At 54.1% G+C, this 12896-nt stretch overlaps 1 protein-coding gene across 4 annotated transcripts; it reads left to right on the top strand.

Moving 5' to 3' along the window:
* The first annotated feature begins 277 nt into the window (after window positions 1-277).
* Xrcc3 (X-ray repair cross complementing 3) lies at window positions 278-11462 on the top strand. Of its 4 annotated transcripts, XM_035453782.1 has the most exons (9): window positions 278-381; window positions 2202-2349; window positions 3605-3742; window positions 4623-4835; window positions 6587-6741; window positions 9490-9702; window positions 9785-9831; window positions 9912-10191; window positions 10734-11462. In XM_035453782.1, the coding sequence occupies exons 2-8, from the start codon at window positions 2295-2297 to the stop codon at window positions 10138-10140; spliced, it is 1050 nt and encodes a 349-aa protein (XP_035309673.1). In that variant the 5' UTR covers window positions 278-381; window positions 2202-2294; the 3' UTR covers window positions 10141-10191; window positions 10734-11462. The 4 variants fall into 4 exon arrangements, with proteins under 4 accessions (XP_035309673.1, XP_035309669.1, XP_035309671.1 ...); XM_035453778.1 differs by having other exon boundaries at window positions 9490-10191; XM_035453781.1 differs by lacking the exon at window positions 278-381 and adding an exon at window positions 849-1074 and having other exon boundaries at window positions 9490-10191.
* The last annotated feature ends 1434 nt before the right edge of the window (window positions 11463-12896 follow it).

Below are 12896 nucleotides of genomic sequence, written 5' to 3'. Positions count from 1 at the left end.
CGGCCCAATCCGCAGCCGCAGCTCGGAACAGGAGTCAATCGGAGAGCGGCGTCCTCTTTGGCACCGCCCTACTCCAATCAGCTCAAGGTCCCCGCCCCTGCTGCCGGCCACCAATCGGCGGCGAGGGTCGGGGGCGCCCTCCGCCCCTCTCGAGGAAATTGCGACTTCCGATTGGCTAATTAATCAGCCACGTAGCCTACTCTTCGTTTCTGCTGGGTGGGGCCGACTCAGACTCCAGACGCTCATTGGAAGAGAAGCTTCAGATGGGCGGGGCTTCCGGAGCGGGCGGAGCGCGCGGGAGATCTCGCCAGGCGGCCGAGTCGGGACGGAGCCGATCGCGAGGGGCCGGTCGTGGGGCCACGCAAGAGGCCCGAGGACACGGTGGGTTTCGAGCAGCCCAGGCCGCGCCCAGAGAACGATCTTCCGCGGCCGGGCGTCCCTTCAGGCCGTAACAGGGCTCGGGGGAGTCGAACCCGCCCTCCCCGCCGGTGCCTCCAGTAACAGCATTAGGGAGCGCGCCTGTCCCAGGCCAGCCACGGCGTGACAGTCGCTGCAGACTTGACCTGTGACTTTCTTGGTGGCGTCCTTCTTTTATTTGTTTTAACGGTTTATTTATTTATCATGAAACAGTGTTCTGCATGTATTCCTGCAGGCCAGATCTCATTGCAGATGGTCGTGAGCCACCAGGTGGGTGCTGGGAGTCGAACTCAGGACCTCTGGAAGACCAGCCAGTGTTCTTAACCACTGAGCCATCTCTCCAGCCCCATATCCTTTTTTTTTTTTTCTATCGAGACAGGGTTTCTCTGTGTAGCCCTGGCTGTCCTGGAACTTTATATAGACCAGGCTGGTCTTGAACTCACAGAGATCTTCCTGCCTCTGCCTCCCCAGTGTTGGGATTAAAAGTGTGCGCTTCCGCAGCCACCACTACCGCCACCTCCCGGCGTTCTTAAGGACGGGATGTCACTGTGCTTGTAGCCTAGGCTGGCCTTGGACTCTCAGCTGCTCTACCTCAGCCTTCCTAGTGCTCCTGCAGGAGTGAAACACCACGCGCATCTAACCCTCTGGTTTCTTTGGGTAATTGACTTTGCTCCCAAAACAGCAACTTGTTCACTCTCTGTCACACGTGTTGTACACGCATATACACACTTAGATGCCTGTTTGGATGTTACTGATGTGTGCATGGGTGGCAGCCAGAAGCTGATGTCCGATGTGTTACTCAATCACTCGCCTTATATACTGAGGCAGGGTTTCTCTTGAAGCCCAGGTTCACAGATCGGCTGGTCAGCCTGCTCTGAGGATGCCCTATGGCTGCCTTCTGAGTGCTGGGATTACTGACAGGCCACCATGCCTGCCCAGTACCAAATCTCCACATCCTCAACATCCTCACACTTGCACAGCAAGACACACACACACACACACACACACACACACACACACACAGTGCTTCTTGGTATTACCATTTGAACCCATGCGTGAGATTGCAATGTATTGTTGGGCACATACTTTGTAACACTGGACTGGTCCTGCCTCTCTTGTTCTCTGAAGAGGTGTGGTCCCGGTCCCCCACCCCCACCCTTCACAATCCCAAACTCACAAAATGTTAGAGAATGCTGAGTGAGACGCATGCATGTAGACCTGGACCCATACATGCCCCAAGAAGTTAATTGGAGGTTGAGCACACGCGCGAGCTTTCTTCTCCCAAGTGAGCCTCAGGCACTACCACCTTCAGGATGTCAGGGACAAATTTGGTCTGTGCCAACCTCTAGAGTGAGTCTAGGCTTCTGAACTGCCCAATCCTTAGGATGATGGAGCAAACAGAAGCCTCATCCTGGGCTTTCATGGATGGTGTTCCCAGGACAGCGACACCTGAGCTCCACCCTCAGTGTAATACCTAACTACACTGATAACCATGGAGCTGAGCGCTGTCCCATTAGGCTCGAAGTGTCACTTTCTTTCTTTCTTTCTTTCTTTCTTTCTTTCTTTCTTTCTTTCTTTCTTCCCTTCTTTCCTTCTTTCTTTTCTTTCCGAGACAGGGTTTCTCTGTGGCTTTGGAGGCTGTCCTGGAACTTGCTCTTGTAGACCAGGCTGGTCTCGAACTCACAGAGATCTGCCTGCCTCTGCCTCCCGAGTGCTTGGATTAAAGGTGTGTGCTATCACCGCCCGGCTCTAAGTGTCACTTCCTAACATGCCCACTCCCACAGGTAATCCAAGTTGATAGCAAGCACCTTGAAATTTGTTGTCGTCACTGTGTCTCACTGGAAGTTTTTCATGCCCGTGGTGAGCCCATTGAGGAAATGGACTTGGATCAACTGGACCTAAATCCCAGAATTACTGCTGCAATTAAGAAGGGTATGTTTCTGAAGAGGACAGCTATTCTCGTGGGTAAAACAAGCTGTGGGAAGCTGCTGGCCATCTGTGCACTGCCACCACCCGGCCCGCTCTCTCCTTTTCAAAGACCATCTCAGGTCTTTAGTTATGCTGTGGGCCACTCTGTCTCTTAATGGGCACCATTCTCACCAGAGTTCCTGAAGGGCTGTGGCTGCTGTGGCCAGGCCGCAGCCCTCATCTTTATGGCAGGTCTTCCTGTCACTGTGTGAACCGGGTTAATACACCTGCAGTTATTTTTTCTTTTCTTTCTTTCTTTCTTTCTTTCTTTCTTTCTTTCTTCCTTCCTTCCTTCCTTCCTTTCTCTCTCTCTCTCTCTCTCTCTCTCTCTCTCTCTCTCTCTCTCTCTTTCTTTCTTTCTTTCTTTCTTTCTAATTGTATCTGGGTGTCACTGTATGGCTCTGTCTGGCCTGGAACACTGTGTCTGGCCTTGAATTCACAGACATCCTCCTGCCTGTCTCCCAATGCTGGGATTAATATTTTCTTCTTTCAACTGGTTTGAAAACAGAAAGTAAATCCAAGCCCAGAATTAATTTCTTTATCCTCCTCCCCAAGCAGCCGGGCCTTGGGTTGTTTAGCTGTGAGATGCCTTCCACTTCCTGCCCCACCCTGGCCTGTCTGCTTCCAGGCTCTGCTTGCCCTCCATCCCCCTTGTCTACCCTGGCCTGGCCTGGCGTGGCGGCTCTGAGTGGTTTTCACGTGGTCCTTTCTCCATTTATCAGTGTCAAGTCAACTCCAGGGCTTTGTGCTTGGTAACAAGCACTCTCCACATCACACCCCCAACTCTACATTCACGCTTTTTGTTTTGTTTTTAAAATACAGGGTCTTGCTGTGTAGCTCAAACTAGCCTTGAACTCCTTGACTCCAGCGATCTTCCTGTCTCAGCTCCCATGTAGCTGGGACTATGGACAAAGAGCGGGATGGGGTGACAGTCACATCCTCATAGCACCCAGGATTTGCCCTCACCTCTGGTTCCTGTTGCTGCTGACATGAAAGTCAGGGCCAAGTCACAAGGGTGCAGCAGCAGGCTCCCTTCAGTAGGCCCCTCCCTCCCTCTCCACCCACTGGTTACACTACCCAAGATTTCCTGGGTGAATCCAGTCACCATCACTGGTGTCCCCAGATCTGGAGGCCCAGCTTTCTCCTCGCCTCCCACCCTTGCTGAGTGCCCTGACTTACCGTGCTCTGCCTTTGCTGTGGTTTGTCTGTGTGGCTTCAGGGAGACTGAGGTCAGTGAAGGAGGTTCTGTGCTACTCGGGACCAGACCTGCAGAGGCTCACCAGCCTGTCCACCCACGATGTGCAGCACCTACTGAGAGTGGCCGCTCTGCACCTCCAGGGCAGCCGGGTCCTCACAGGTGAGCAGGAGAGCGTCAGCTGGCTGGGGTGAGGGGTGACACAGGCCTGAATGGGCTCCAGACTCTGTCTTGGGAATGACCTCGCAGCAGCTGCCCTAGCCCATCAGTGTCCCCTAAGACAGGTGGTCCAAATGACTTATCCAGAGCACACAGAGCAGCGTCCTCTACAGAGCCTTCCTGGAGTACTTGCACCCAGAGGAGGCCCTCACAGGAAAGGACCAAGTTGGGGCCCCAATGGTGTGAGAGGGCCTGCCACTTCAGGACATGTCATCCATGTGACAGCTTTGCCTCACTGATGTCTGGCCAACCTGAAGCTCATACTGCTCAGAACTGTCCCCATTCAGTGTCACAGGCTGCTGCTCATTTTCTCTTCATGCTGAAGCTGTGCAAGACTACACAGACCCAGAACAGTTAGCTGAGGGCACCCTGCCACACCATGGAGCTTAGACTGGCTTCCTTGCTTCCTTGCTTCCCCCCTGCCTCCCTTTCTTCATTCCTTCGGTCTCTCTATGTCATTCTGGCTGTCCTGGAACTCTCTTTGTAGCTCAGGCTAGGTTCAGATTCATGAAGATACATACCACTACACCTGGTCTGGGTTTGGATTTCTCTAGCAGCTTGTGCCCACTAGGGACAGGCTATATCTTAGAATATGTGTGGCACCCTGGGAAGTGTGACAGGGACAGACTCTTACGTACACATTGTACTCAGCCACACGGCCAGGCCGCCTGCCCTCCGACCGGCCCGTGTGCTTCGCCAGTCCTCCAGCCACACCACATCTGAGACCAGCACTTCCTTAAAGGCCTCATGCTCACAGGCCCTAGCAGGCGGGCTGTGGGCAGGGCACAGGCCAGGCAGGAAGCTGACCCCATGCTCCCCGCAGCACTGCAGCTGTTCCAGCAGAGGGAGAGCTTCCCCGAGCAGCATCAACGCCTGAGCCTGGGCTGCCCAGTCTTGGATCAGTTCCTGGGTGGCGGCCTGCCCCTGGAGGGCATCACTGACCTGGCTGGTCGAAGCTCTGCAGGGAAGACCCAGCTGGGGCTACAGCTCTGCTTGACTGTGCAGTTCCCACGACAATATGGAGGCCTGGAGGCTGGTGAGTGGGGAGTAGGGAAGGCAGGGGCTGAGGCAAGTGGCACTCAGGCACCTGTCCTGCTCAGGGGGACTGCTTTCCTCTGAGGGAACCAGTGCTGTCTCTTGGGTGATTTCCTATGGTTGACTCTCTTCTTCCTGAAGAGCAAGTGGAAGGTGAGGCTATACTTAGGCTGTGGGAAGAAGCAGGGGCACCAGCTGACCCTGCAGTCACCACACAGCTTAAACTGAAGCATCTCACCCCTGCGCTCAGGCCCGCAGAGCCAGAGGACATGTGGATGGCTCTGACACAGGGAGGCTCTCCAAACTACCTGCCTGGTCCCTTGTGGGCTGATGGTCACAGCTGCCTGCAAAACAGGCCAAGATCTCTGCCATTTGTGCTTTAGGTCCTATGCCCAGGATAGGGAGCAGGGCTAGGGATACCACAGCCCCACTTCACATTGCTTTCTGTCCCAAAAGCAATAACTGAAGGAAGGCTCCAGTGTCCCTGGTCCTCATCACAGCTTGTCTTGTACAATAGCTACTCCTGGAGGCAGTGGCAGTGGCATTTCCACTGAGTCTGTAGCAATTAGACATTAGCCTCTGATGTGCCTTCTTCCCAGACAAACCCGTTAGACCCAGAGCCATTTCAAAAGTACCTCTTGCCTTTAAAACTGTCACCCAGCTGTGGCACTCCACACCTGTAGCCCCAGCCCTCAGGAAGATCAATGCAAGTTGGAGGCCAGCCTGGCTCCACAGTGAGTCTGGCCTGGAGAGTGAGACCCTGCCTTAACAGAACAATTTCCATATTTCTATTTGTAGCCAGAATATTGTCAGCTGTGCATCTTCCTTTTGTGGGTGATCTTTACTTTCTTTGGTTTGGTTTTTTCAGACCTGGTTTCTCTGTGTAACAGCTCTGGCTGTCGTGGAACTCACTGTGTAGAGCAGGCTGGCCTCAAACTCAAAGATCTACCTGCCTCTGCTTCCCTCAAGTGCTGGGATTAATGACTTACGTCACCACCACTACCTGGCTGATCTTTGCTTTCTTAACTGGGTCCTTTGGAACATGAACAGTGTTATGAAAAACATTTTTTTTTTATTATCTGTGGTTTGATGCCTTTGGCGAGTTCTAGAACTAAGCATGTATGTTGCAAGAATCCCCGCACCGTCTATGGGAAAGACATTTCTCAGCTGAGGGACAGGTATCTTTGTTAAGAACCTGCTGCCCACAAACACAGGGTTTCCTGCTAGTAGCCCAGCTCTTTTCAGCTGCAGGATCTGGGTGGCCCTAGGCCCAATAGTGTACTACACAAGGACTGTTTGTGTTCTGGGTGACAGGTGTCTGTGCCTGGTCATCCACTCTCGTACTTACCATGGCATCAACAAGCAGACAGACAGGCAGGAGCATGAGTTGTCCTGCACCTAAGGAATATGTCCCAAAGTCCCTTAACCCTAGTGATCTCTGCTTTGCCCAACCCAGCAGGGAACTACAGAGCAGGAATAAGCTAGCAGGGTATCCAGGAACAAGGTGTGTGTGTGTGTGTGTGTGTGTGTGTGTGTGTGTGTGTACACTCAGGTATCAGGGTAGAGAGCTAGCCTGTATTCTAAGGGACCAGCAACATAGCCGTGAGTGGGATAAGAACCAAGTTGAGCCTGCTGCCCTTTGGGGTGAAAACTTTCAAGGGACAGAAATAGACACAGGCAGAGGCCACATGTGGTTTTGCAGCCACAGGCCCATTTCCAGTCCTTATGCACACCGGTGCTCTGGCTTCCCAGGGGCTGTCTACATCTGCACAGAGGATGCCTTCCCCAGCAAGCGGCTGTGGCAGCTCATTAAACAGCAACAGCAGCTGCGGACGGATGTTCCTGGGGAGGTGATCCAGAAGATCAGATTCAGCAACCACATCTTCATCGAGCATGCGGCCGACGTGGTGAGTGTCTGTTTCTGCTCACACATGGCCCAGTGTCTCGGCCTGTGGTGCAGAGACCAGGCTCAACTCAATATACCGCCAGGGTAGAGTCAGGAAGATATGTCCAGCGTTAAGAGTCTGGAGGATCAGGCTCCCATAGGGCTGAGTCATGGTGGAAGGGTTCTATCTAACCCAGCAGCTCTCAGCCTGTGGGCCACATATCAGATATTTACATTATGATTCATAACTGTAGCAAAATTACTGTTATGCAGTAGCAACAAAATAATTTTATGGCTGGGGGTCAGCACAACATGAGGAACTGTATTTAAGGATTGCAGCGTGAGGAAAGTTGAGAACCACTGCCAAGCTAAACACACTTAGCAGAGAGCCTGCCGCCCCGTCGTGCTGGGTTGATAAGTATGGTGAAGTCTGCTCCACAGTCCTACATGTAGGCAGCACTGTTACTCCTTAGCTGGAATTCAGACCTAACTGGCCCCTGAGCACTATCTGTCCATCTACCTAGGAAGAAGGTGGGGAGAAGTCCTTCCTGGGTGTGTAGCAAAGGCATCCTGTAGGTTGGGGGTCCAGGGCCCTCTCCCTGCTGCTGCTCACTGTTGAGGCTGCCTCAGTCTGGGGCTTACCTGCTGCCAGAGGAGAAACTGACCAGCTAGGCTTAGCAACAGGAAGCAGGGCCATGCCTAGCGTGGTTGCTCAATTACAGAAGCTCCTGTCTGCAGGGATGGGTGACAACCGAGGTTCATTGAGGAGTTTGGAGAAGGGACTAACTCTGTATCCCGAATACAGACGTGCAGAATGAGTACCCTCGGCATGCCCATCTAGGACATCACTGTGGCTCAGGGGAGTGTTCCGAGAGGACAGCAAGCTGGCTCACTGACCCCAGAGCTGCCCTTTTACCAAATGGCATGCACACAGATCACTCACACGATAGTAAAAAGTTTACATTTTAAAAAAATAGTTGCTGGATAGTGGTGGTGCACACCTTTAATCCCAGTGCACAGGAGGCAGAGGCAGGTAGGATCTCTGAGTTTGAGGCCAGCCTGGTCTCCAGAGCAAGTTCCAGGACAGCCAGGACTACTCAGAGAAACCTTGTCTTGGGGAAAAGCAGGGGAGGGAGATAGTTATGAACAGACATTCATTCTGGTAAACGATAAGGCATATAAACTTTTAATTTTAAAAAATGTACAATAAAAATACATTATCACACACAACACAGAGAACTAAACACATGAGGAGTGCCACAGGACGGCCAGGCAGAAGCAGCAGGAGCCAGATGTATCCTGTCCCGGGGCCTCCCAGGAAGGGACAGGGGCAGGTCACCGACCTTACTGAGTGAGAGCTGCTCTCCAAAACCCTCCTAGTGGTGTGGTTATTAGTGTGTGCTCCGCAGCACGAGGGCAGGGGGACTAAGTTAGCACTGGGCTCCCAGCCGCAGGCCCTCCCAGCCCCACCATGGCCTTCACAGGGCCAGCTCTGGAGCCATACTCAGCAGCATCATGGTGTTTAGAGCAGGCCAGGCTCAGGTCACTGCAAAAGAAAGCTGCAGGTCAGGCCACCACTGGGAGCTGCTCCATCCCCCCCCTGCCCTGGGGTCTGCCCAGCAATGGGCATGGTGTCAGCCTCCCTGGGGCTCAACAGGACCTGGACACAGAACCTCCCCTCTTCTGTGTGAGTCGAGCAATGAGGACCACACCTGTCCTCCCACACCTTCTAGCCATTCCCGAGGTACCCAGGCCCTGGCTGAAGGAAAGTGCAGTCACTCACGTTAGTGCTAGCGTCTTCTAGGCTGCTGCTGTCGTTTTCCACACAAAGAGGCTCTGCTGGGGACGCCCTAGAGAGAAGTACAAAGTTTCACTCTGGGCTGGATGAGGGAATCTGAGAGTTCCTCACAGTTGCTGTGAGTCAGTGTTGGCTACCTGCTTGGGCAGCCAGAACTGCTTATGACCCTGAACTAGGAACAGTATGGAGGTCCTGGCTGCTGTGGCCATCAGCAAGGCTGTCCTCTGACAACAGCCATCTACCCTCTCCATACAAGCCTATCCTGCCTGACCTGGGCCACTCAGCTAGTCGTAAGTCACCCAAGCCTAGTGCCAACAGGGCACAGTGGTTCCCTGCCTTGGGGAGATACAATTGTGCCCTTAGCCTAGGTTCCTGGAGTGGGCAGCAGGGGAGCTGACCCCAGTGTCCTCCCTGCTCTTCCCCACTGGAATATTCTCCAGGGTGTAGCTTTATGTGGCTGGTGCAGGGTTCCAATCCCTTTAGGAGCGGATGGTACCTCAGGAGTGCAGAACACACTACCAGACCACTAATCCACCCTACCACCAGCAGGTCTGACCTGCCCATCAGCACAAAGACTAGGAGGACACCTAGCCCTTCCCCCAGCACCCTACTCGAGTGGGGCCAAGCAGGGCTGCTCTCCAGACCAGTCTAGTGAGGTGATCGTGTCAGCCGTGGAGCCGTGGCTGGGTTGGGTGACCTCAGTATCTGCAGTGGAACCACTGGGAGGGACAGTCACTCTGATGATCACACCCCTCCACAGGACGCAGGGTGAGGGTCTGGGAGACAGTGGACGATACGCTTATGAGAAGAGACTAAGAGTGAAGGTGCAGGAATGAGTCATGTGTCCTGCCCCACCCCCACCCTGTGGGCGGGAGGCAGCCAGTGTCAAAAAGCTGCATGTCAGGGAGTCAAGAGCAGATGGAGGCCACTGCCAGGTGTGCCAGTGTCGGCCACCATGTATGTCCCTTACAGGACGCCTTGCTGGAGTGTGTGAGCAAGAGGGTTCCCATTCTGCTGTCAAGGGGGATGGCCCGCCTGGTAGTGGTTGACTCTGTTGCTGCCCCGTTCCGTTGTGAGTATGATGCTCAGGCCTTGGCCACCAGGGCCAAGCACCTGCAGTCTCTGGGAGCCGCGCTCCGCAGACTGAGCAGTACCTTCCGGAGCCCTGTGCTGTGCATCAACCAGGTAGGTGAGGCAGGGGAAACGGAACTGACTGGGAAGCAGCTGAGGTGGCTGCTGCCATTGACCCTCACTTGGGTTTTCCCAGGTGATGGAAACGGTGGAGGAGCAAGAGTCTATGCCCAGGCCACTGGGGTGAGTATGGGCACCTCAACATACTGGATACTGGAGTGGGGTTGGGATCTACAAACAGCAGTACCCACTTTGTGTCTCAGGGCCTGGGATGAGCACCTCTCTCCAGCCCTTGGCATCACCTGGGCCAACCAGATCCTGATGAGACTGATGGTTGACCGGGCACATGAGGACGATGCCTCCATGGGCTTACCCAGAAGCCCGGCACGGACCATACGGGTGCTCTCTGCCCCGCACCTGCCCCTCTCCTCCTGCTGCTACACGGTCAGTGCGGAAGGCATCAGAGGGATACCGGGAACCGAGTCCTGCTAACAGTAGCTCTGGTGGATTAGCCTGACCAGGTCCCAAGAACTCCTGACTCTGGTGAGTCCTTCCTGCTGTGGAAACCCTGTGGCATTTGGCCCCACACTGCCCTTTAGAGCAGGAGTTCTCAACTGTGGGTCAAGACCCCTTTGGGGGTCGAGTAAGTCACACGAGTCACCAAAGACCATTGGAAAACAGATTATTTTTACCTTACAATTGATAACAGTAGCAAAATTGCAGTTATGAAGCAGCAATGAAATAACTTTGTAGTCGGGGTCCCCACAGCATGAGGAACTGTATTTAAGGTCACATTAGGAAGGTTGAGAACCACTGACTTTGCTCAGGGCTCTGGCAGCCTGGGGGTGTCTGCTTGGGAACCCCAGAATGATAAGGCTCCACTCTTGCCTCCTCTGCTTTCTGCCTGGGGATGAGTCCGCAGTGGGCCTGGCAGGGTGCTCTCAACACACACAGCACAGCACACACACAGGCCACATGGGGCACACAGTAAGGACCTCCCTACTGTGAGAGAAGACAAGCAGGCCCTGACTCCAGAACAGTCTCAAGGAAAGGGGGTGGGACTGGCCTAACCCTGGTTGTCTCAGGTGCCTCAGGCGGAGCAGCTCCAAGCAACTTAAAAGGGACACAGGGAGGAAACAGGTTTGTGTGTCCTTGCTGAGGCCTGGCTACGTGTCCAGCAACTCTGGCTTGGCAGAGCATCCAGACTGGAGAGCACTACAGAGCACACAACAGCAACACACGTGCTCAGTGGAAGGCAGGCCTGGTAACATCTGCTCCACTTCTGGATTTGAGGCTCTACAGTCACCAAAGCCCCTGAAGACAGCGCTGTGGCTTTGAATCCATCCTGTGCTTCCAGATCCCTCCTGGCAGCACAGGCTTCCCCCAGCAAATGGGCCCACACAGAGGCACGGGCCTCAGCAAAGAATCCTGTGGCTCCAGTGGTGTGTGACTCTGCAAACCAGGACGTACAGTGTCATGGTCACGGTCCTCACTCAAACAGGTGTAACTTACGGTATATACCACCACGTCCCCAGGATGGCCCTACCCTGTACAGAGCTCATCAGACCATCGAAGCCACTTGTGGCCCCCAACCCTTTTTTGGCAGTTCTGGAGACGAGGGTCTCCTACCCCCAAGGCAAAGGCTCTCCACTGAGCTCTAGCCCAAACCCACCCAATACCCTGGAAGGTTTCAAACACCGGCATAAAGAATGGGGCACAGCTCCTTGGGGTGGGGGTAGTTAAGACAAAATGGCTTCTCTGCAAAACTGGAGGGCTTTATATCAGAAAATAAAACTTTATTTTGTAACAAAGTATTGACAATTCTAAGTTGTTTTCTAAGTAGATTGTATTGGAAATTAGAAAACACGGTTCCAAAACAGGCACACTTAGAAGACATGCCCAAAGGGTCCGAGGGCCGGTATTCAGCAGCCAGGTCAAGGGGCCCGCAGGTTCACCTGATAGATCAGAGTGTCTCCCGGGATCTGGAGCCATGCTTTCTCCAGCGCTGGGGACAGTATCTCTGCACTTGCTGCAGCCAGCTAGCTGCGCAAACCACTCCTGCCACCATGAGCTGGTGGACTGTGCCACCTGCCCCCCGGCATTCTGTGCCATGCGACTGCTCAAGTCCGCACCACAGGTCCAGTCAGCTCAAGAATGAGTGCAGGTGAATGCAGGAGACTCAAAAGAGGCTCCCGGGCCCGTGTAAACCGTCAGCGCACATCGCTAGCGATCATTTCATATACACCCTACACTGACTTCCTCAGGCGGAAGAGCTCAAAGGGTAAAGGCACCTGCAACACAAACTGGCAACCGGAAGGAGGAGCGAACAGGATGTGGTTATCCTGATGCCCGCATGCAGAGCCATGCTTGCACACACACTGACTTTCTTCCAGAAAATTCCCATCTGAACCCTTCCAACACTCCATGCCCAGGACCACACACCAATCTGGAAACATCTACCTGCATAGCTGCTGTGCCCGCCACCCATCAGCTTCCCTGCAATAATCACCGCGGGTTGTTGACCCCACCATAAAGCACGTGGTGAAAAGGGACACTGACCCCTGCTTGTCTCCTGAGAACATGAAGTGAAACAATCTTGACATTGTTGACTGCATACAAGTTCCCAGGGTGCGCCTCTGCAGGACTGTGTCTAACTAGTCAGGCCAGCCAGCTTGCTCCAGGACTCCCTACCTTCTGCAGGCTTGGATTCCAGAAGGCCCCATACCCACCAGGTTTTTACCTGTGTTCTGAGGGACTCTCACTCCTCACACTTGAGTGGTGGTGAGAGCTTTGCCTGCTTAGCCATCTCCCCAGCCCCAACCCTCGTGCCTTTCCCAGGACAGGGTCTCACTGCTGGAGCCCTGGCCTGAGTGTTGGGATTAAAGTGCATGGGCTAAGAAACCTATGCCCGGTTGTGATCAGTTAGTTCAACACCACTGTACTCAGACCAGCCTGGAAACCCATGTTTTCTAAGAACCATGCAGTCCAGTGTTAGGCTGAGTGAGACAGTGCCTGCGTCCTGCATCCTGCGCCCTGATGGAGAGTCACAGTCCACAGCCCCCGGCCCTGTGTCCTCTCAGCCTCAGGGTAGCCTCACACATGACCTGAAACACTATCGCCAAAACACACCTGTGTGCTCAGCATCCAGGGATGCAAGCAGAGGGGCCTCCAGACCATGGGCACAGGGCCACCCCCAAAGCTGACCTGGCCGCAGCAGAGGGTCTAGAGCTCTGAGAAGCAGCTCCCCT

This window comes from Cricetulus griseus, unplaced genomic scaffold (assembly GCF_003668045.3).
Source record: "Cricetulus griseus strain 17A/GY unplaced genomic scaffold, alternate assembly CriGri-PICRH-1.0 unplaced_scaffold_235, whole genome shotgun sequence".
In the NCBI taxonomy this organism is placed as follows: Eukaryota; Metazoa; Chordata; class Mammalia; order Rodentia; family Cricetidae; genus Cricetulus; species Cricetulus griseus.
The sequence above is the reverse complement of the archived record's forward strand: the minus strand, read 5'-3'. Positions and strand labels throughout refer to the sequence as shown.